This window comes from Phoenix dactylifera, chromosome 2 (assembly GCF_051530095.1).
Source record: "Phoenix dactylifera cultivar Ajwa chromosome 2, Ajwa_hap1_PhDact_Kaust_v1.1, whole genome shotgun sequence".
NCBI classification, from domain to species: domain Eukaryota; kingdom Viridiplantae; phylum Streptophyta; class Magnoliopsida; order Arecales; family Arecaceae; genus Phoenix; species Phoenix dactylifera.
In genome coordinates this window covers 19,397,726-19,422,202 of record NC_143191.1, presented here as the reverse complement: position 1 = coordinate 19,422,202, position 24,477 = coordinate 19,397,726, and the positions used below count along the sequence as shown (strand labels likewise).

The 24,477-nt window shown below is 40.5% G+C and overlaps 1 protein-coding gene and 1 pseudogene across 1 annotated transcript; one reads left to right on the top strand and one right to left on the bottom strand.

Annotated features, from left to right (window-relative positions):
• The first annotated feature begins 2,794 nt into the window (after positions 1–2,794).
• Positions 2,795–8,582, top strand: LOC103696687 (CO(2)-response secreted protease-like). Its single transcript, XM_008778376.6, has 11 exons — positions 2,795–3,074; positions 3,594–3,688; positions 3,813–3,910; positions 4,105–4,257; positions 4,823–4,934; positions 5,424–5,976; positions 6,302–6,402; positions 6,571–6,813; positions 6,931–7,045; positions 7,130–7,343; positions 7,883–8,582. Exons 1-11 carry the CDS (start codon positions 2,997–2,999, stop codon positions 8,431–8,433), a joined length of 2,313 nt encoding a protein of 770 aa, XP_008776598.3. The 5' UTR covers positions 2,795–2,996; the 3' UTR covers positions 8,434–8,582.
• A 2,050-nt stretch (positions 8,583–10,632) lies between these two features.
• Positions 10,633–12,381, bottom strand: LOC103696688 (9-cis-epoxycarotenoid dioxygenase, chloroplastic-like; annotated as a pseudogene).
• Positions 12,382–24,477: the final 12,096 nt, after the last annotated feature.

Here is a 24,477-nt window from a genome sequence, read left to right as displayed (position 1 = left end):
ACTAAAACCATTACAGCCTCCAACAGGCTGGAGTTTTAGTTTCTTCTCTACAGCTTTTCATTTCATCTTTTTCTTTTTTTCGCTATAAGCTTCTGTTCAAGTTCTGTCAGCTCCATTGCCATCTCATAGATATTGGAGAGCGTGAGTCCAGGTATAAAACCTAAATTTGATCCATTGCTCTAGACTTTTGGATCCAGTTTTATCTCAAACTAGGTGATATCCAAGTTGGATGCAAGCCTTGAAAAACTATCAATGATTGAAAAATGAACAACTTCAGCCCTCTTACTTTCCATGGAAGAAGGAATTGTTCAACATCCCAAATGCCTGACATTGGCCAATTGACTAACCAGAATGAACAAACTTCTGACCGCCATCCTTTTATTGGAGAAGGGAAAAAGAAACAAGAAAAAGAAATATAATGTCAATCCAGTGCATCAAATTTCATCGAGAAAATAGGAAAAAATGGAACTGATGTCAGACCGCCGCCATTACAAGCATCAATCAAATCAACTTGTTTAGTGTTCATACTTCAACTACTGCTATAACCTGTGCAGTTGCTTTGAATGTCTGCTCGTTAATTTGTCTCTCATTTTTGACTTCCACTTCTCGTAGCTTGATCACAATTATACATGGATAAATGCGCTAACCCACCATTATCTTGTACAAATAATTAGGATTGTATTTCATGTTACTGATCAATGCTTAATTGATACCTTCTTGCCTGTAGAAATTGAAACATATACTTGTTTGATCATGATCACTATTATCTCTGTTTGATCATTTGATCAAATAATTTTAACAATTATTTGATGATGGCTGCACATGGAATTGATCAATTAATCAAGGTCCAAAATCAATTAGTTGAATTTTTAGTTTTTCTTCTTGTTTGTACTTTATACTCAAGCTTGACCTTCGACCACTCTATTATTGAGGTTAGGCTGTTCTTAGAGCTCGGTCAGCTTGTCCCTGGTCAAATGATTCTCTAATTGACTTGTGCTTTTGTTACCACTTGGACATCATCCTGTTTTACTAATTAGAAATTTAAATGGGTATATGCATATCTAGATAAGAAAAGTTTACTGGTCATCATAATGCAACAATTCCTTGCTTCTGGTGATCGATTTCAAAGCTCACATGCAACAACTGGACAGGCCAATTGGCCACTTAAAAGCTCACCATGAGATTATTTTGTCTTCTTGGCCACTACGAAAGGAATAAAACATACCTACTTCCTCATTGTGCCACTAAACCTAGACTTTTTCGAGAAATAACACTAGACTAATCCTTCATTGTCTTCATGGCCTCAACCAGGCCTCTATGATTGATCATTCTCTAATGAATTCTATGTGCTTAAAAGTTTTTAAGCCTGATTAATTCATACCCTAGAAAGATCAACATCCAGCCTCAAAATCACAAAATAATAATCTTTTTTTTTTTCCGAATGCAACATGATTAGTAACAATTTGACTGCTCTTCATCTTCATATGGATCAAAAGCTATGCCACACAAGTAACAAAAGAAAAGAAACTTCTAGTTGAGTTTTAAGTCAGCTGTGGACCTTCTCAGCATGACCTAATGATTGCTAGAATTATGAGGATGGGATGATAGGCAGTAGCTTCATGGCATGTGATGGAATACAGGATTTGAGATCCAAGTGGAAAAAGAGATGAAACTCTCAAAGGCACGGAAGGGATGAGAGAATGGAACTTTTCCTCCTTTGATCATGTGTGTATTGATAAGTGTTCTTGACACCTTGTCATCTACTCATCTTCCCTCACTTTGATCACAACCTGGATCCAAGTGAGTCCCTGAGTTTGTCTTTTTCAAAGTGAGTTCTATGCACTGATCCCAGAGGAGAAACCGAAAGGTAAAGGACATGCTACCAAAGAAGAAGCAGAAGCATGAATAATTAAAATAAAGAGATAATTGGGTTGCAACAATGCACATCTGAGAAGCAAGTGCCCTGCTGCCCAAAGGAACTACTTGTAAACCAAGTCTCTGAAGAATATGTCATATAGCAAGCAAGAATGTAAAGTAAAAAGCTGTCATCTCTGTGTTGGTTGCTTGGAGCCCACATGTAATGAACCTTTTACGGTTTTATACAATGATTGATATTAGTTGATTCCAATTGTAATAGGAAGAAAACCATAGTTAATGGAGATCACTAAATAATATTATCACTCTTTTGGTGTACTATATTTGTTTGTCAGCAGTGACGGTAAATACTACTAATATTATCACTTCCAACAGCCTACAATCAATTAAAAATTCACCGATCTTTCCTGGTCTTATCAAGAGGGAGTTGTAGATTATGTGAATCGAGCAGCATGATAAGAAATTCTCAGTCTATAAGCCCCATTGACCATTGACTTTCGTAACCAATGGCTAGGAGTTTTATTAGAGGCATTCAAATTGCTTGACCAATCACCAGATCAAGATATTCTGGTCATAATATTGTTTCCAATAGTAAGATCCTAGTTGACCAGATTCAAGATCGTGCTAATTAAAATAAAAGAGGGCTGTTAAAGATTTTTTGGAGACTTTTAGAGAGCTTAAGACTACAATATAAACTATTTCACTAAATAATGAATTTATCAAAGTGTTAAAAAATGCACCTGAGGTAGTTACTATTACAAAAGAGAAAATTCTGTATTCATCTTTGGGAAGAAAATTAATCAGCAAATCTGGCTGTTCTACAACTATTGTTTGATTCTCTCACATCTTCCCTCTACCTTTTATTGATGCTCATGATAGACCAACTCATATAAAATGTGAGTTTAGAAAAAAGAAATGTAATGAAAAGAAAAAGAGAGGCAAGTACCTGAGCATATTGAGCATAAACTACAAAAAGTTGTTGCTGCTGCACATGAGCCAAATTCCCTAGATACAAAATGTATGCCAAGGAAATTGCCTACAAATGTGTCCAAGATCGCCAGGTCCTTCCATTGGCATGTTAATCTGCAACACCGACTAGAGCTAAGATTTCATTGTCTTCTATGGCAATCTACTGGCAGTTCGTCTTCTTCGTTTTGGCCTCATTTGTTCTCCGTGTTAAATCAAACCCAGCTCCAGAGGTACAAAGAGTTAATTAAACACTTGCTTTGTAATTACTTTTGTTAATTGGCTAATGTAATTTGTTCTGCATGATCTTGAAAGTTGCCACTTGTCTCTCTTGCTGATTTAGTTAGTTGGAGAAACATAATGTGATATGATCGTGTTGCAATTGTGCTTAAAATTTGGTTGCTTCCCCAGAGACAAGACCCTTGTCGATGGCTAAAGTCATAAAATATGGATGGCAGATTCATTCTTTTAGTTATCTGAAATCTTTCAAACATCCCTGCTAATAAATATATATAAGTATTTTCCCCTCTGAGCAGAGGTGATGGATAATCTATGGTGATTTGTTAAGGTTAAAATGCTTTTATCCAGCGGTAAAAAAATGCTTGACATTTGGACTGTTTCACATTGGTAATCTTTTCTGAGGAATGAATTCCGAGTTTTTGTTTGCTTTTGTCAATTCTAGGGCTATTGTAAGTTGGTTCTTAAAGGTTCTAAATATACGCCTTTTTTTTCTTTTTGAATTCATCCATCAGTCTTATGTGGTGTACATGGGGAGCATTTTGAAAGAAACAAATCCAGAAGCCTTACAAGCAGCTCACTTGCAAATGCTATCGTCCATCATTCCAAGGCAGCAAAACCTTTCTTATGAACATTACTATTTATTTCTATTTGCAATGTTCCATAATCATGTTGGACAAGATACCGCTATAAGTAATTGACTTAGGTGTTCTTCATTATATTGTTCAAAACAGTGAGGAGAAAGAAAGAGTATCTCTAATACAAAGTTATCATCATGCACTCAAGGGATTCACAGCCATGCTAACTGAAAAAGAAGCTGCTCTATTATCTGGTTGGTGTTCCCTTCTTTCAACTGAAATAAATGTTTTGAACTCCTAACTTCCCTGCATGCTTTAGATGCACACACTTACCTCTCAATTACAGTTGTTTAAAACTGCCTATATCTTGGGACATATTGACAACTGCAGCATTTCAACATCCTACCTCTCCATTTTCTCTGCATGACCTTTTAGTGCTTGAAAGCAGGTCATGATGGAGTGGTATCAGTGTTTCGTGATCGAATTCTTCAACTCCATACTACCCGTTCTTGGGATTTCTTAGAAAAGGAATCCGGTCTACGATCCGAGCGACTGCGACGGCGAGCTTCAAGTGATATTATAATCGGCATTGTCGACACAGGTATCTCTTTTATTTATCTTTAGCTTTCCTTTTCTTTTCTTTCTTTGTTTCTTTATTTTATGGAAAACAAAAAGTTAATACAGTGGCTAGGGTTGAAAATGTAGACCTCTCCTATGTGGAGAGAGATACCAACCAGCTGAGCTAAGGATGGTTGGTCCTTAGCTTCCATTTATAAATCTGAGAGATAAAACATGGTATTATTGTTATTCCTCATCAACAGAATTATTATAATCATCATTGTTATCTTATCCATCATCATCGCCATCATATTTATTTTTGCAAGGATCACATGGTTTTATTTTTTGGCTAATTCACAAAAAAGGGTTCTTGCATGTGGAAATTGCATTAACAAAAGTCCATTGCCAATTAGCTTATGCAAGAACTGAAACAATGTTGATTCATAGTGGACAGTTCGAGATACTAGACGAGCTCGCATTCCTAAGATGTAATTTTGAACATGGATTTATAAGTTTAATTTAACAAACTAGATAATGAAACAACTCCACATTGTGTAGCATATTATCATATTTCTTTTTAATACCTTACTTTATAATTGTCATTTCAGGGATTTGGCCAGAATCACCTAGTTTCAGTGATGCAGGAATGGGGAAAATCCCTTCCAGGTGGAAGGGAATCTGTATGGAAGGATCTGATTTTAAAAAATCCAACTGTAACAGGTAAACTCATGAACTACTTGTTAAGATTCTAGGATATATATTTAGTGAAAGATAATAAAACATAGTCATAGTCAACTGAATTAGGATACGCTTAAAAGTATTATTATATGTCTATGATAAATATTATTTCCTTTGAATTTCCATCTAAAGATAAAAATATTAAAAGGTTTAAAACAACAAAATCAAAATGTAGAAAAAAAAAATAGGAACACAGATATCTTCTCTATACATTCATTTCCACTCAGCTTAGTCCTATTGGATGCCTAGGTGGAACTTTTGAATGTAAAAACTGCAAACAGTGAAAAGAAAACATAACTTAGTGGTCTTAGATTCTATTATAGAGCCAGTTTTGCCCCTTTCATAACAGCCTAAACTTCTGGTGGTCTAGTGGTAAGTTAACAAGATCAAGGTTAAGAAAGGAGCATCTATTAGTAGCTTTTTGTATTATCCTCGTATCCTCACTTTTATTCAACTTCGCCACCATGGCAGGAAGCTAATAGGTGCAAGATTCTATAACAACGCACCCGATTCAGTACGATCTCCATCCAACAGCTCCAACATCCATGGCATAACTTCCTTTGGATCTCCAAGGGATTCTGTAGGCCATGGGACACATACATCATCCACTGCTGCGGGCTCAACAGTAATGAATGCAAGCTACTATGGCCTTGCACAGGGAGTAGCCAAGGGTGGTTCTCCCTCTAGTAGGCTTGCGATGTACAAGGCATGCTCGCTGGGTGGATGTGCCAGCTCTGCTGTGCTAAAAGCCATCGATGATGCCATTTACGATGGAGTCGATATAATCTCAATATCAATAGGAATGAGCTCTGTATTCCAGTCGGACTTCCTGAGTGATCCCATAGCCATTGGTGCCTTCCATGCTAATAAGTGGGGAATTTTGGTTGCTTGTTCGGGTGGGAATGATGGACCAGATCCTTTTACTGTGGTCAATTCAGCTCCATGGATCCTCACTGTCGCAGCTTCTAGCATCGACAGAAGTTTCCAGTCCAACATTGTTCTTGGCAATGGAATTGTTCTGAAGGTAAATTTGTTTTGAAGAAATCCTGCATTTTATTTTCACTGGTCACTTGAGCATTCATATGTTGTTCATGCACCTATAAAACAAAAAAATGAAAGAATCCTATCTGACCTGATCTTGTTATCAGTTCTGAATCACTAACTGTTGAATTTGTCTCAATGTTTATCATTTACTTCGGTCATTTTTCCTACCACACACACACACACACACACACACACATATATATGCTCGCAAATTTGTTAGCAATATATCTAATTAGTCTGCAGTGATAAAAGAAACAGTACATGTATTCTATAGGATCTTACTAATCATGCAACAATCTTCTCAGGGATCTGCCATAAACTTTTCCAACCTCAGTCGGTCTGAATCATTTCCACTCGTCTTCGGTGCTGATGTAGCGGCAGAGTCCACTCCAGTATCAGAAGCAAGGTAATCTCAAGACTGATGTATTTTCGATCGCAGTTTATATCCTTAAATCTGAACTGTGGAACAGTTTTTGTTATGGTGGTGTAATCTTTTCCAGCATATCATGCATTAAAACCTCCAGTGCGATGTATCTAGTGAGTCCATTCTCATCCTCTGCTCTTTGAGTGACAGCAATTGCTATCCCGGATCATTGGACACTGAAAAGGCTGCTGGAAAGATAATCCTATGCGTCGACAGTGATCCGACTGTGACGAGACGAGTCAAGAAGTTGGTGGCTGAAGGGGCTCGAGCTAAGGGTCTGATCCTAATTGATGAAGCTGAGAAAGGGGTGCCATTTGATTCTGGTAGTTACCCTTTCTCAGAAGTTGGGAATGATGCCGGAGCTCAGATACTTAAGTACATAAACTCTACCAAGTAAGCTGAAGGAATGATCAAATAGTTGTTTAACAAAATTTATAAACAAATAGTGGATGCATCAATTAGACCCGATCCCAATGACTCAAAGTGTTCAACGTAATTTGGTGAAAGCAGGAAGCCAGCGGCTGTCATTCTCCCAGCAGAGGATGTTGAGGGGTTTAAACCAGCACCAGTCGTCGCATACTTCTCAGCCAGAGGTCCTGGAGGGCTCACAGAAGCCATTCTCAAGGTCCACACTCTCAACTACCCATCTATCCAAAAGACATGAAAGCATGCACGCATTGTCTAAAATATCCAGAATTCTGCTTGGCAGCCTGATCTGATGGCTCCTGGAGTCGGCATCGTTGCAGCATCAATGCCTACAGTCGACAATGAAGACATTCCTGCAGGAAAGAAGCCATCAAACTTTGGCATCAAGTCGGGAACCTCCATGGCTTGCCCTCATGTTGCAGGCGCTGCTGCTTTCGTAAAGTCAGCCCATCCACGATGGTCTCCTTCCATGATAAGATCAGCACTTATGACAACAGGTAAGACTCTTACGCTAGGAACTTCTAGTATTGCAACGAAATCAATGAATTGCAGCTCACTTGACCATTTTGATGACTGAAATCATTGATCATGGTAGTTGTTTAGTGTTCACTTCCGTCGTCTATCCAATTCAAAAGAAATCAAATGAAAGTTGGTACAATAGTTTTTGTAAAAATTCATATTTATTCAATTCTCTCACTTTTTTTTTCAAATGATGTTTTGCTTGGGCTAATGGCTTTCATAACTATTTCCAAATAAACAAATTATTATCCGCCAATTTAAGAATCTCTGAACGCCATGAACTTTTCATAAATAGCTGTTATCTTATACAAGAAACACTCCAAGTATACTTAATTAATCAAGTAAATTAATTTTTCTTACTATTAATGGCAAATGTGTACATGTATACTTTAGCCATGTCCTAGTATTGCCATATTCTTTCCGAACTCTTGGCACAATTAAGGTACTTTCCTCAATTTTTGAATTTTCCCCTATCTAAAACTTTTACTCAAAAGACGTTTGTTCTCACTCTATGCAGCCACTACAACCAACAATCTTGGAGAGCCTCTGACAGACTACTCAGGAGCCCACGCAAGTTCTCTTGATATGGGGGCAGGAGAAATAAGCCCACTAAGAGCCCTGAGCCCAGGCCTAGTCTTTGAGACCACCACAGAAGACTACTTATATTTCCTCTGTCATTATGGCTATAAAGATCAAGTCATAAGGTCTCTCTCCGGCACCAATTTCAGCTGCCCGGGTAAACCCTCACCAGACCTCATCTCCAACCTCAACTACCCTTCCATATCCATTGCCAGCCTCAACAGCAAACAAGCAGGGAGGACAGTCAGTAGGACTGTAACCAATGTTGGACCAGCAAATTCCACATACTTTGCCACTGTTGATACACCAAGCGGATTCATGGTCAAGGTCTCACCTGAGAAGTTGGTTTTCACAAGGAGATTGATGAAGGCTTCCTATGAGGTCACTTTTCATGTTAAGGATGCAACCAAGGGATATGGGTTTGGATCTGTGACATGGTCTGATGGGGCGCACTCAGTTCAAACAGTTTTTGTTGCTCATGTTGTGTGATTTTTGTTTTCCTAGTTCTTTTTTATTTCTATTCAGGCTAATTAAATCAAATGTGTTTGTGTCTATCCTCTCCTTGTTATTTTCCTTTATGACTTCCTTTTACATTTGTTGTTAGTTCAGATAAAATGAATTCGCTGTTTTTCATGCAATACTTATATATCAAATGAATCTATATATTTGCTCCCAGGATCATCAGCTTTGAAGTCAATAGATATCATATTTGAAATATTAGCCCTAGTTTTTATTAGAAAATCTTGGACTCAATCAATCCATAAAATTATGTACAGGTTTGTTGCAGCTAGAATTTGAGCTAAGGTCGGTCATTGCAAGAAGTTGGTTGAGGTCGGCCGATACCGAGGTGGAAAGCAGGTCGGCCTAGAACCAAGGAAAGACTTTAAGATGTTAAAACAATTCTACATGATGCAAGCTCAACCTAAAAAGAAGTCTATTTGCCAGAATGTTTTTGGCGGGGGACCCTCCAAAGCTTAGGTCAGTGAAATTTTAGAACAATAGTCGGAGAAAGAGAGAATAAAAGTAGTAGAGAGTTCAAGTATGCTTACTTGAGAGTCTCCCAGTCACCCCTATATACTGGATGGTGTTAGAGTCTGTTATCTTAATCATTAGAAAATGCAATAACCGCACGATAACAATCGATATCGTGCGTTAACTTAATAGTAACGACTCCTCACGATATGCACGCGACAATAATTGTGCCAATCGTGCATTTACAGTTGAGCTGGCGTAATCGTTACCAAGATCCTAATTGCAGCTTCTTTAGTGATCCTTGGCATTACTCCATGGTTGATTCGACCAGAATAACATCACGGCGAATATCGAGGTTGTTCACCTTAGACAAATTTGAGATTAAAAACTTCAGGACATCCCGAGGTCAAGATGGCCAATATTCTCTCCATCATGGCTAGTTTTTTTTGCTCACATCATTGTCCGTGCATGAGATGTGTGGTCTCTCGACAATCTTGAGGCATAAATCAGATTCCACACTGAGATGTTTTCTAATAACAGCATGATGAGATGATTTTACTAAGATTATTTTGGTGGATGTTTTCTAAACCAATGTTCATGAGACCTTTCTATCTGCTACCAGAAGTTTCTGGAAGAAAGAAATATTAAACTTAAGGAAAAATAAAGAAAAAGAATCATCTTTAATAATAATGATCTGTTGAACGGTATTTTTCAAATATCTGGAACTTTGTCTAATATTTCAATGATTTGGATATATCTCCCTTATCCATTCTTCGACTCAGGTGATTCAAGTTGTTATTAGAAAACTCACTCGATGCAAAGGAAATATTTTATATATAAATAATATCTATATTTATGCTGGTGAAGCTTTTTGTACTGATATGTGCTAGCTTACTATTGCCTAAGATAACAACGAGGGAGGGTGAATTGAGTTCAACGAGGCAGATGGAGAGGGTGGTCGAACAACAGCAATGGTGAAGCCCCTGTGGTCGGAGTGTTGGGAACTCTAGGGCTCGTTTGGTTCGCGGGAAGCATTTTCCTTCCTAGGAATATGATTCCTGGGAAACAAATTCCTAGGAAGAGGATGCCTAGGAAAGTATTTTTGGCATGTTTGGTTGACCATGGGAAAGTGACAAATTTCCAAGGTGCTTATGTTTGGTTGGCCATCCACTTTCCTAGGAAAGTTATATATAATTCCTATTATGCCCTTAATAAAAATTAGGTTTTTAATGCCTCTTTAATGCTTCTTTAATACTGAAGGGACTTTTTGGGAAAAAGTAAAAATGAAGTGATTCCCGCCTCATGGGAAAGTAACTTTCCCATGTTTCTCATGGGAAAGACTTTCCCATGAAATGTGGGAATCACATTCCCATGGGAATACAACTTTCCCTTCTCTCTCCTTTGAAAACTCCAACCAAACAAGAGGCATCTCATTACTTTCCCGTTGACCACACTTTCCCCCCTTCTTTTTCCGCGAACCAAACGAGCCCTAAGTGAAACTAATTTAAACTTAAGTGTGTATAATAGCCTGCTATTTTGTGGGCTAATGGGCCAGCTTGAAGAGGCAGGGCCATTAGCATTGGCTAAGGTCGATCCAACTGCCCATCGTGCCGATCTCCGTTGGGCCTTCGTGGGTGCAGTAGGTCCGTGAGGCGGCCGCGGCCGAAGAAGGAGAAGGGAGCGGAGAAGAGGGAGCGATGGATCCGGATCCGGGGAAGCTGTTCATCGGGGGGATATCGTGGGAGACGATGGAGGAGAAGATGAAGGAGTACTCTCCAAGTACGGGGAGGTGCTACAGACGGTGATCATGAGGAACAAGATGACGGGCCGTCCCTGGGGTTTCGTCTTCGTCGTCTCTGCCGATCCTTCAATCCTCGACCGCGTCCTCCAGGACAGTCTCACCATCGACGGCCGGCGTCATGCAGGAGCCGATGACGACGACCTCGCTGGTGCCGGGCTCCTCCCATGCGTTCCAGAGGTGGAAGTGGAAGAAGTCTGGGACGCCGATCCACTTCATCTCCGACGCGTCGGCGGCGTGCTTGGGGAGAATTTCGAAACGGGAAGTCTTGCTCTGGTCGTAGACGACCGGCGAGCCTCCACGGATCATCTCCTGAAGCTTGAACACCACCTGCTGGTCGGGGATCACGACGAAATTCTCGGTGATGGCGAAGTCATGCATCATGGTCGGCTGGTCGAGGGTGATCGACGTCGGGTGACTGGTCGCCGGCGGGGGAGAAGCGGAAGTACTTGAGGTATGGCTTCTGGATGACGTCATAGCTGAGAGCGAAGAGCTCGCGGGACACGGGGTCGAGCTTGGGGTGGAAGGTCATGGCGGAGCGGACCTGGCCGTCGAAGTCGTAGCGTCCGACGGTCTCGAGGTCTCCGGAGGGGGTGACGCGGACGTGGTAGGGGAGGTCGTCCTTCGACATGGCGAGGAGGCGGTCGTGGAAGTAGATGAGCCCGGCGTCGGCGACGCCGGTGCCGTGGGAGGGGTCGACGCAGGGGCTGCTGGGGCCTGAGGCGAGCTCACTTTTAGGCTGCTTGGAGTAGGTGGAGACTCCACCTACTCCAAGCAGCCCAAAAGTGATTTGATCTTATGGATAAGAATTAAGCGTTCTTATTAGATGAGGACTCTTTAAGACCATCTAATCCTCTTTGAAAGAGTATTTAATGCATCCAAATTAAATCAGCTGCACGCTCCAACTTAAATTGGTTTGGGAAATGCGTGGGCCCAAAAGAAAGGAGGGGCAAGCTAGGCGTGAGCTCCTAATTTTTAGGAGCTCCATGCCTAGGGCGTTCAAATAAAAGGGAATAAGGGGTCGGCCCCCTTCTAATCTTTTTCTTTTAGTGGCGTGCGGCCTATCTCCCCTCTCCTCTTGGCGTGGGCAGCATTCTTCCCTTTCCTCCTTCCACCACAAGCAAGAAAGAATAGAAGAAGGGTGTGGCCTCTTCCTCTAACTCTCTTCTTCCTCTTCCTTTGAGAGCAATCAAAGAGTTGATTGTTAAAAAGAGAGTTTCAGCCATCAAAAGCAATCTCTGTAAGAGAGCTAGCACTCCGGAGAGATTCAGATGCTTGGATTGGTTCTTCATCTCGTGTGGATATCTATAGAGGCCAGAAACGTATGCGGCTTCAAGCGAGCCTTTCAATATTACCACGATTATCAAATTGCGGTGAACATCTACCAGCACAAGGTAAAGATCAGATCTTTTCCTCTAAAGTATTTAATCTTAATCTATCTACGAATGGTTTTAAAATACGTTCATACGATGAACGGATGCATCTTCCGCTGTGATTTTAATTTTCTGCAGTATGCATGGTTTTCCAACAAAGAGGAGGCGGCGGGCGATGCCAGAGTGGTCGTGGAGCTCGCCAATGGCCTTGGGAAAGATAGGCCGCCCGATGGTGTGCACCTGCCGGAGGCGTTCCATCTTAGCGAAGCAGCACGCATAGCTGGCGGCTGCCATGGCGGCTCCCCTGTAGCGCCCTTGCCCCGATTACACTAGAAGATGAGGAAGCTGTCAGTAAAGGATGCCTTGCAAGTTTAGAGACTTCGGTATTCTTGGTGGCCTGGAAGTGCTTGGTTTTTATTCTTTTGACGGAGAAAATATATATATATATATATATATATATATATACATATTATTAATTTACACAGTTGGATTTACGTCATGCGATTTATATTGATAAATTTGATTTGAATATGATGATATATTTTATATAATTTTCAGTACGAATATACTAGCATGGTAGTATATATATCAGATAGTGAAAACATGATATGTAACTAAGAAACTTTAAAATTAAGAGAAATACATTATGTAAATGAAAATTGATTAACAATTATAACTTATAAATCAAAAGAATAAGATGCAGTTTGGACTAATCCCATCATGAGAGCCTCCACGGGCTTACATGTGGGATGGTGTCTATGGGCTTATGCATGGGATAGCCTCTGCAGGCTTATGCATAGGATTTTGTCTGTCTTAGACTGGGTCATGATCTTAGTTAGTCCAAATTCGGAAAAGTATTGATATGAAACCCCGAAATCAAATTAATAAAAAAATGAATGATATGATATAAAAATTATTGTCGAACAATTGGTCAAATCATACATATATCTGTGTACGTGTGTGTATGTTTTTTTGATAAGATGATAATAAGTTTTTATGTGCATGTTAATTGAATGAGCTTTTTTTCAAGTATTGATATGGTATTATTTTACCTGATTCTTACTGGGTTAGAAAAACTCAAATCTTTTTTTGTATATTTTTTTTTAGAGTTGCAGGTTGCGTGGTATTTGGCTATGGTTGACATCATCGGTAGAAGGGATAAATATATAGAGCATCTTTGTTTTCGATAGGTTAAATGAATTTTGAAATTTTGTACAAGTTTGCTCTTATTTTGAAATGAGAACAATTTTGTTTATAGATTTTTGATGTTGTGAAAAATTTAGGCCCAGCATATTCTCTAGGGCTCTACTCTAGAAAGTGTGCGGTCATATCACGTGGCCGACCTGGATGGTGAGCTTAAAACATGATAGTATCCACCTTGAAATAAGTAATAAATAAATGCATAAGAAAAGAAAATGCATAAACAACTCATACACAAAAAAAAATTATAGTGGTTCGGAAGCAAACTTAGCTCCTATGTCTACTTTCCAAGGCCTCCTTCTTAAAAATTTTACTATAATCAATGAACAAGATTACAACACAGTTGTTCTCTAGGCTCATGATTAAATTTAGTTAATTTTTCTAACACTCAATCAAAACCAAGCTGTTTTGCTAGTACAACTAGACCAACCCTAAGTTCTAATACTTAAGAACTCCTTGCTGATATTCAAGTTCAACTAAACTTAGTCGATTTTTTAGGGCAACTGATCTCAAACTAGCTATTTCTCGAGTATAACTAAACCTTAAAAAGTAGCTAATTTTTCACAGTATTAGCCACACCAAAAACCCCCACACGAGATTCCCAAAGCTCATCCATAAAATAAAGATAGAAATAGAATATAAAATAACCTCTGAAAAGGTTGGATATATGTCATTATAGATCGAGTTTAACTGCTCTAACAGTTAAGATCTTGGTGGATAGAATTCATCCATTTTCTTTTCTTTTCTTGTTTGCTCTTGATGGGTGGTAGAACTCAATGATTGGAAGTTAAAACTCTCTCTAAATATTTAGAAGCTCTCTTTGAAGTGGGTGGAGGCTTTGAATAGTCATTTCTCAAATTGATACTTAATATGAAGCTCTAAAAGTGGTGGTTGACCTATATTCCTTCTCTTTTACCTTATCCACTCAATCTTCTTAATTCTCTTATTCTCCATTTCAATTTAGAAGCTTTTATAGCTTGAAAAATTGTTGGAGATCTGTTTCTAGCTGTTGGTGTGGCTGAAATAACCGTTAAGAGTGAATATGGTCATTCTATTTTCGCAGAAAAACTAGTCGTTACTGTTATCAAACACGGACATGTCGACTCGACTTCTTCAGGGGTCAACTCGTATTCTTTCCGGGTCAACTCTTTTTTTCAGGTGTCGACTCAAGAAAGCACTTATTTTGCTATGTTCTATCTTTCTCCTGTGGTCACTGTAGGGTCGACTTGAGTTTGTCTGGGGTTGACTTATGAAAGAGTTGGTTTTCAGTGCCTTCTATCTTCTATCTATGGCCATTTTGGGTTTAACTCGACTTGTGCTGAGGTCGACTCGTGCTTGGTAAGAGTTGACTCATAATTCTCTAGGGTTGACTCATCCACTACACAAGCTCCCAAAATATTTCAAATACTTTTTCAACTTGAGATTTATTCTTTTAGGCTTCTCCATACTTCTCTAATCTTTCAATTTTGTTGAGATCCTATAAAACAAATTTAACTAACAACACAAAATTATTAGTATTATACTCAAACATTTTGTACTCATTAAAATTAATAGGCCATGAATGCAATATTGATATGATTGGCCAGTTTATGGAGGTTTACAGAGATAATGTAGTGGTGAAGATCTAGAGTATTACTGATCACCTTGAATGTTTAAGAAAAGCATTCCAATGGATAGGAGTGCATAAACTGCATATGAATCTATAGAAGGACGCTTTTGGAGTGTCAATTTAGGATTTTTAGTTCATTAGAAGGGCATTAAAGTCAACAGAAATAAAGCCCAAGCAATCATCATTATGAAGCCTCCTCAGAACAAACAACGGCTTCAAAAATTTCTCAGGCAGGTAAATTTCCTCAAAAGATTTATTGCTTACTGTGCAGAGAATATTCGATCTTTTTCGCCGTTGTTGAAGCTCAAAGCATAGGATAAGTTTATATGGACCAAAAAGCATCAGCAAACTTTTAAAGAAATAAAGCAAGACTTAGCTAGACTTTCTTGTGTTGGTCCCACCAAGACCTCGTGCACCATTAAAGTTGTATCTGTCCATTGCAGAAGACTCTAACGGTAGTCTCTTAGCACAAAATAGTGAGAGAGGATCTGAATAGTGTTGGGGAACCCGCCCATGCCGCTGATATTTCAAAACAAAAATCAGATGGCAGCGGAATCGGCATGCACGGGTTCGACGTTCATCGCATGAACGTTGTTTCTAGACCTTTCGTAATTAGGTAAGAATTAAAACTTTTAAAACTATTAGGAAGATCAAATCTTCACCTTGCGCGGGTAGATGATCACCGCAAATCTGAATTCGTGGTTTTGGAAGAGGGTTCGCTTGAAGCCGTTCAAACGTCCGGCCTCTACGGGTATCCACACGAAGCAGGATCCGATCCAAGCTCTCTATCTCACCGGAGTGCTAGCTCCCTTGCAGAGATAGCTTTTGATGGCTGGTCTCCTCTCTTTCAATCAACCCTTGATTGTGCTTGAGAGGAGGAAGAAGAAGGATGAAGATGGGAAGAAGATCAAAAGCCCCTGCAGCCTTCTTCTTTTTCCATGCGTTGGAGCCAAGGAAGAAGACCAAGAGGAGGGAGACGCCTCCTCTTCTTTTCCCTTTGCTGATGGCGGCTGAACCAAGGAGAGATGGAGAGGGGGTGGCCACGTGATGAAGAGGAGAAAGGTCCATCTAGGGCGCCGGCCCTAGTCCTCTTTTAATAAGGATGAAGGGCTCCTACAAGTTAGGAGCCCTTGACTACTTTCCAAGAGGGGGCGCCGGTCCCCCTTCTCTCTTCATGTCGCACCAACTAAGTGAAGAGGGGCTGATGCCCCTCTTACTTGGTTAATCCAATCCTCTTCCAAAAAGGATTAGGTGCCTCTCTCATGGTTTAATCCTAATCTAATTAGGATTAGCCAAATTTGGGTTCAATCTACGCTAGTCCTAATCCAATTAGGACTTGAATGAATCATGACTTAATTGAACTCTTCAATCCTAATCCAATTAGGAGTCATGTTGATTCATTAGATTAATAATTAATTTAGACTTAAGGAATCCTAATCCAATTAGGATTTGTTTAATTTTAGTCCTAATCCAATTAGGACTTTATTTGAATTCGAAGTCCTAATCCAATTAGGATTTCTAGGAATCCTACTCCAAGTAGGAATCCAATTTTAATTCAAAGTTCCTAATCTCATTAGGATTGTAGGAATCCTATTCCAAGTAGGAATCCCAGTCCTACTCCAACTAGGATTCCCAGTCCTAATCCAATTAGGACTCTAGGAATCCTACCCAAAGTAGGATTCTTGTTTCAAGTCCAATTAATTAATTCCCTTTCCTTCTTCAACTTCTTATCAATCAAATCGATTACTTGTGATTCCTAATCACGATTTCAACCATCGGATCGGTCAATACTTCTAGTGTGTGTGACCCCATAGGTTCTACTCTGACTGGTAGTGAGATATATTGTGATCTCTATCTCAATATCATTGAAAACTCCTTTCAATGGGTTGGAACGATTCCAACTCAACTCATTAGGGTTTATCGATCATCAAGATAATCCCTATGAGTCCCACCATCCACCAGTGACACCTAGCAGCATGTAGTGGCTACCCAGTAGAATAGAAAGATGAACCTCTAGGTGCAGTTAACATGTGATACAGTCCTACTATCGTGGATCCCTACAGGACGGAGGTCATGGACAACTCGTCAAACCCCATCGTCTGTCATATGTCAAGATTTATTCGACTCGAGTTCGATAATGGAGAACTCCTTTTCCACTTACTGCCCTGGTCAAGGTCTTAGAACTCAGTCTAACAAATCACATAGGATCACTCCTCTTCTATCAAGGTCGATAGATTCCTTATAGGTGCATACCCTACTCCTACAGTGAACCTACTGCAGCCAATCTACACTGCATGGACCCATATGGCTAGAGACCATGTATGTGTGCAGTCAAACTACAATAACCTCACTGTGAGTAGCCGAAGCACCGCAGGTCAAAGGACCAGTCACACTACTGCAACATCAAGCAAGTCACTGACGAGTGGATAGACATCCAAGTGACTTCTTGTCTTGGTCACGCTCAGTACCCTTGTTCTCTAACAAGCACCTGCACTATCACTTCAGTGTCCCTACACTGTGGACTCAAGTCTCGTCCATCCAGAAGGAAAGTGATCTGTGCACTGATCGGGTCAATCACCGTCCTCGTGATGATCCATTGATCAGGAGCATTTAGAAATTAATCACCAATGATACATGGCTCAAATTCTCAACTCTTGAGAATATGTATCATCATCTTATTAATTTCTTGGACGATTCATAGACACATAAACAATATGAATGAAAAAATGCCTTTTATTTATTTAATAATAAATAGTCAAGTACAAAATTATGTCCCTAGAATCAACAATGTGTCAGCCAAATTGGCTTCTAGGGCATACATCTAACAATCTCCCACTTGCACTAAAGCCAATTGGTCATATATCTTAGGCCCATCTTCTCAAGGTGGGCTTCAGTCTTTTGCTGACTCAGCTGCTTAGTGAACGGGTCTGCCACGTTATCCGCGGAGTCTACTCTCTGCACCTCTACATATTTCTTCTCCACATAGTCGCGTATGAGGTGAAAGCGCCGCTCTATATGCTTAGACTTCTGATGAGACCATGGCTCCATAGCTAGTGCTATGGTGCCAATGTTATCGCAGTAAAGTGTTATGGCATCTAATGACATTACACCTAACTCTGCAATTAACTTTTAATCAGAAGGTTTCCACTGCACCCTTAGATACGGCTTAACATTCAGCTTCTAAGGTAGAATCTATAATGATCGGTTGTTTGGAACTCTTCCAATTTACTGAATCACAATTGCACATATTCTGATGTAGACTCTCTATCATCAATATGTGTGCATCCTTCTACCTTCAACTCTGATCTTCTCCCAAAGACTAAGAACATGTCCTTAGTTCTTCTCAAGTACTTAAGACTGTTCTTCACAGCTATCCAGTGCTTCTTACCTGGATCCGACTGATATCTGCTTGTGATACTCACAGCAAGAGCTATATCAGGTCGTGTACACAGCATGGCATACATGAGGCTTCCTATTGCCAATGCATAGGGAATCTTGCTCATGCGTTGAATCTCTTCAGATGTGTTGGGGCACATCTTCTTGGAGAGATGAATTCCATGCCTAAGTGGTAAGAGACCCCTCTTGGAGTTTTCCATGCTGAACCTCTTCAGCACCTCCTCTATGTACATCTTCTGTGACAGGCCAAGCATCCTTTTAGATCTATCTCTATAGACCTTTATTCCCAAAATATAGGATGCTTCCCCAAGGTCTTTCATGGAGAATTCTTTTGACAACCAGACCTTGACCGAGGTTAGCATGGGAATATCATTCCCTATTAGGAGAATGTCATCTACGTACAGTACGAGAAAAACGACAGCACTCCCACTAACCTTTTTGTAAACACACGGTTCCTCTTCGTTTTTGATGAAATCAAACGTTTTGATTGCGTCATCGAAACGAGTGTTCCAACTCCGAGATGCTTGCTTTAGTCCATAGATGGACCTTTGCAGCTTGCAGACCTTGTGATCTCCATCACTGGAAGTGAAACCCAAAGGCTGTTCCATATAGATATCTTCATCAAGATATCCATTCAGGAAAGCAGTTTTCACATCCATCTGCCAAATTTCATAATCATGAAATGCTGCAATGGCAAGCAATGTTCGGATGGATTTTAGCATGGCAACAGGTGAAAAGGTCTCCTGATAGTCAATGCCTTCGCGCTGACTATACCCTTTCGCCACAAGCCTTGCCTTATAGGTCTCTACCTCTCCATCCGAACCTATCTTCCTTTTGTAGATCCATTTGCATCCAATAGGTACAATACCTTCTGGTGGATCTACTAAGGTCCAGACTTGGTTGGAACGCATGGAGTCTAACTCTGACTTCATAGCTTCCAGCCATTTCGCGGAATCGATATCAGATATCGCCTCGTTGTAGGTTTTGGGATCCTGTATGTGATCCCTATCTCCCACTAGGAACATTTCCTCGGTATCCTCTTCTAGTATACCTAAGTATCTATCGGGAGGATGGGAGACCCTACTAGATCTACGAGGTGGTTGAGGGACATCGTGTACTGGCTCTGTATGAATGGGTTCAATAGGATCCATGACTCGTTGCTTTTCAGAGACTTTCTCTTCAAGCTCAATTTTCCTCCCACTGCCTCTATCAAGGATAAACTGATTTTCCAAGAAGATGGCATGACGGCTCACAAACACATTGTGATCCTCTGAGACGTAAAAGTTGTATCCTAATGACTCTTTAGGATATCCTATAAAACGAGCACTTATGGTCCTAGCCTCTAACTTGTCCGCCTGTAGTCTCTTGACATGGGCCGGACATCCCCAAATCTTGAGATGACCCAGACTTGGTTTCTTACCATGCCATATCTCATACGGTGTGGTAGGAACGGATTTAGAGGGAACTCTATTCAATAAATAGATCGCTGTGAGTAAGGCATCTCTCCAAAGGAACATAGGTAAATCAGTGAAGCTCATCATGGACCTGACCATGTCCAACAGGGTCCGATTCCTCCTCTCTGACACCCCGTTGAGTTGAGGTGTACCCGGAGGTGTCCATTGTGAGACTATGCCGTTTTCTTTGAGATAGTCCCGGAATTCCCCACTAGGGTATTCTCCTCCTCGATCTGATCGAAGAGCCTTAAGAGGTTTTCCAGTTTGTTTTTCTACTTCATTCTTGAACTCTTTGAACTTTTCAAAAGATTCAGACTTATGTCTCATAAGATACACATACCCATACCGTGAGTAATCATCGGTAAAGGTAATGAAGTAAGAATAACGTCCCCTGGCTAGCACATCGAATGGGCCACATACATCTGTATGTACTAGGGCAAGTAGTTCAGTGGTCCTCTCCCCATGTCCTACAAAGGGCAGTCTTGCCATTTTTTCTTGAAGACAGGACTCGCAAGCTGGATATGACTCGGAAGTCAATGAGCCTAAAAGCCCATCTTTATCCATTTTGTTCATTCTGTCCTCTCCAATATGGCCAAGCCTGAGGTGCCACAAATATCTTTGGTTTATCTCATCTCTGGATCTTTTGGATCCTTTGGCACTCACATCTTGCTCGGTAACATTCACAGATACATCCATATGTAAATGATAGAGACTGTCAATCATGAAACCACGTGCGACTATTTTATTTCTCAAATAAATAGAACAGCAGTCTTTGTCAAATGTAAAAACATGACCTTCCTGTGCTAGACATGAAACAGAAATCAAATTTCTGCTAGCAACAGGTACATAATAGCAGTCTCTAAGTATTAAACTAAATCCAGACGGTAGTCGCAGATGGTAGGTGCCCACAGCCACAGCAGCAACTTTTGCCCCGTTGCCAACCCGAAGGGTTACCGCACCTTCCGCCAGCCTTCTACTTTCCTTTAGACCCTGCATGGTAGTGCACAAATGAGCACTAGAACCAGAATCTATAACCCAACTAGAAGTAGAAGAAATCGTTAGATTAGTTTCAATTATGAGCAAGTCTATACCTTCTGAAGGTATGTCACCTTTCTTGTTCTTTAGGCTCTCGAGGTATGAAGGACAGTTTCTCTTCCAGTGGCCTTCGACATTGCAGTGGAAACATTTTCCTTTGTCGTTAGCCTTTTTCTTTTGAACTTCCTTCTTTGGCTTCTTGTCTTTCTTCTGCTTCTTAGCAGGCTTCTTTTTCTTCCAAGTAGACTTTTTCTTGGAACCAGAAGTCAACTCAGCAGCAAGGACATTGCCCCTTGAACCTTTCAAGGCTCCCTCAGCAGTTACCAACATGTTGATTAGTTCAGTCTTAGTGCATTCAATCTTATTCATGTGGTAGTTTACTATAAACTGACCAAATGAATCAGGAAGTGACTGTAGGATCAAATCCACTTGTAATTCCTTGTGCATGTCCATACCGAGCTTCTCAAGCTCCTCTAGATCCTTGATCATGGTCAGACCGTGATCATGGACAGACTGCCCCTCGCGCATCTTTGCTTTGAAAAGCCTCTTGGACACTTCAAAACGAGCTGTGCGACTCTGCTCACCATACAACTCTTGCAGGTGTGCCAGTATGTCCCTAGCAGTCTTTATATTTTCATGCTGGCATTGGAGTTCATTAGACATGGATGCCATCATATAGCATTTTACTCTAATGTCATCATCCAACCACTTTTTATGCATCTCACGCTGAACATCAGTAGGACGTGTTGGTAGTGTGGGGATATCTGAATCGAGTATGTAGCCTATCTTCTCACAGTCCAAAACTATTTTGAGATTTCTAAGCCAGTCTTTGTAATTGGTTCCGGTCAATCGGTTGGTCTCAAGAATACGGGTCAAAGGGTTTGAAGCCGACATTGTATCTGCAGAGAGTAATGATTCTAGTTAGACTTTTGTACTTGATCCTAATCTGTTCTAAGGTCTTTTAGAACAAATATGACTCCCACTATTTTCTCGAATCCCTCACACTCCCCTGGTAGGGAAACGGAAATTCTACACGACTAGGGTTTCTAGTGGGTACTGCGGTCCCACCGATTTACATGCCACCTCACCTAACAGTTATTGGTGACACATAGATGGATGAGTGTACAACTCTTGTACAATGCTTCTCAAGCATGTTACAGTGTAACTTGGTCTCTAAGCCATGAAGACCTCACCTAACAGTTATTGGTCCCATTTCTTAGTTAAGTCAGACCCACCGTATAACCGTAGGAATAAAGTCGTCATTGGGTCCTCACCTAACAGTTATTGGTGCCCAACCCCACCTTTACCCTACAACATCTCATGTCTATAGAGAGGTCCAGCCCCCCGATGCAACTTGACCACTGTGTCCAGCCGAGACAAATCAACATCAGAAAGGCCTTAGCAGCTCTACTACAGTGGAAGACCTATTGACTTAATATTGGTTAATCAGGTCTTAGTGTTTGCAACTTGAGCCCTTCATAAGAGGTAATCGAACAATTGGCCAGGTAAGCAGGTGGGAGGCTCCCCTTACTCAGAGAGTAAGGTCCTAATTAAGTAACCACCTTTCATGCTTTCCTAGACACCAATTAGATCAATTAATCTAATATGACTTGCTCATGTCGGTTCACCCTCGACTTGATTGAGGAGGTTTTGATTTAGGTCTCAATTGGGTTTGCTACATCACATGTAAGCCTATCTACCCGACTCGCATTCACATCACATGCAAACGGTACATCACAGGCAGTTATAATCGGAGCATCAAATAAAGTTAAACTTTAAATAGGTGATGATCATGGATTCTAATTAGGTCGTATTACAAGCACATGCACATCAATCGATCAAGTGGTCTTCAACTCTTGAATTGGTTTTAAGCCTCCTTGATTCGATCCTTGATCAACTCTTGATCCCATCGCCATCAACCGCTTAGATCACCTTTCATCTCATGCCTTTGCTTCAACTTGATCGTTGATGTACATCACATCATAGAAATACAACCAGATGTAAAATAAAAATAAAAATAAATTACATCTCCTTTTAGGAGGCACGCAGGCCTCTCAAAACATCAAATAAGATGCATGCAAGCATCTTGAAAAATTACATGACATCGCAGATCACATCGCAGGTCATTACATTTGATACCAAAAGGGGTTGAATCCTATGATCATCACCGTATGCAACAATTATAATTTTCAGATCTGAAAACTAACTGATTGTATCATGACATAGGTCGCTGATCATGCTAATCATGATTCTAAACTTTGTAATCCCATTAACAATGCAATTAGAATCATCTTTTTATCACATAAAAATCAGCATGCAAAAAATCAGCACCCCTGAAAAATCTGCATGCAGAATTTTTCAGCATGCATGATCATTCAATTTTCAGATCTAATATGCCTTTAGATATTTAATTCTTACCTTAATCTACGAAGCCTAGGCTCTGATACCACTGTTGGGGAACCCGCCCATGCCGCTGATATTTCAAAACAAAAATCAGATGGCAGCGGAATCGGCATGCACGGGTTCGACGTTCATCGCATGAACGTTGTTTCTAGACCTTTCGTAATTAGGTAAGAATTAAAACTTTTAAAACTATTAGGAAGATCAAATCTTCACCTTGCGCGGGTAGATGATCACCGCAAATCTGAATTCGTGGTTTTGGAAGAGGGTTCGCTTGAAGCCGTTCAAACGTCCGGCCTCTACGGGTATCCACACGAAGCAGGATCCGATCCAAGCTCTCTATCTCACCGGGGTGCTAGCTCCCTTGCAGAGATAGCTTTTGATGGCTGGTCTCCTCTCTTTCAATCAACCCTTGATTGTGCTTGAGAGGAGGAAGAAGAAGGATGAAGATGGGAAGAAGATCAAAAGCCCCTGCAGCCTTCTTCTTTTTCCATGCGTTGGAGCCAAGGAAGAAGACCAAGAGGAGGGAGACGCCTCCTCTTCTTTTCCCTTTGCTGATGGCGGCTGAACCAAGGAGAGATGGAGAGGGGGTGGCCACGTGATGAAGAGGAGAAAGGTCCATCTAGGGCGCCGGCCCTAGTCCTCCTTTAATAAGGATGAAGGGCTCCTACAAGTTAGGAGCCCTTGACTACTTTCCAAGAGGGGGCGCCGGCCCCCCTTCTCTCTTCATGTCGCACCAACTAAGTGAAGAGGGGCTGATGCCCCTCTTACTTGGTTAACCCAATCCTCTTCCAAAAAGGATTAGGTGCCTCTCTCATGGTTTAATCCTAATCTAATTAGGATTAGCCAAATTTGGGTTCAATCTACGCTAGTCCTAATCCAATTAGGACTTGAATGAATCATGACTTAATTGAACTCTTCAATCCTAATCCAATTAGGAGTCATGTTGATTCATTAGATTAATAATTAATTTAGACTTAAGGAATCCTAATCCAATTAGGATTTGTTTAATTTTAGTCCTAATCCAATTAGGACTTTATTTGAATTCGAAGTCCTAATCCAATTAGGATTTCTAGGAATCCTACTCCAAGTAGGAATCCAATTTTAATTCAAAGTTCCTAATCTCATTAGGATTGTAGGAATCCTATTCCAAGTAGGAATCCCAGTCCTACTCCAACTAGGATTCCCAGTCCTAATCCAATTAGGACTCTAGGAATCCTACCCAAAGTAGGATTCTTGTTTCAAGTCCAATTAATTAATTTCCTTTCCTTCTTCAACTTCTTATCAATCAAATCG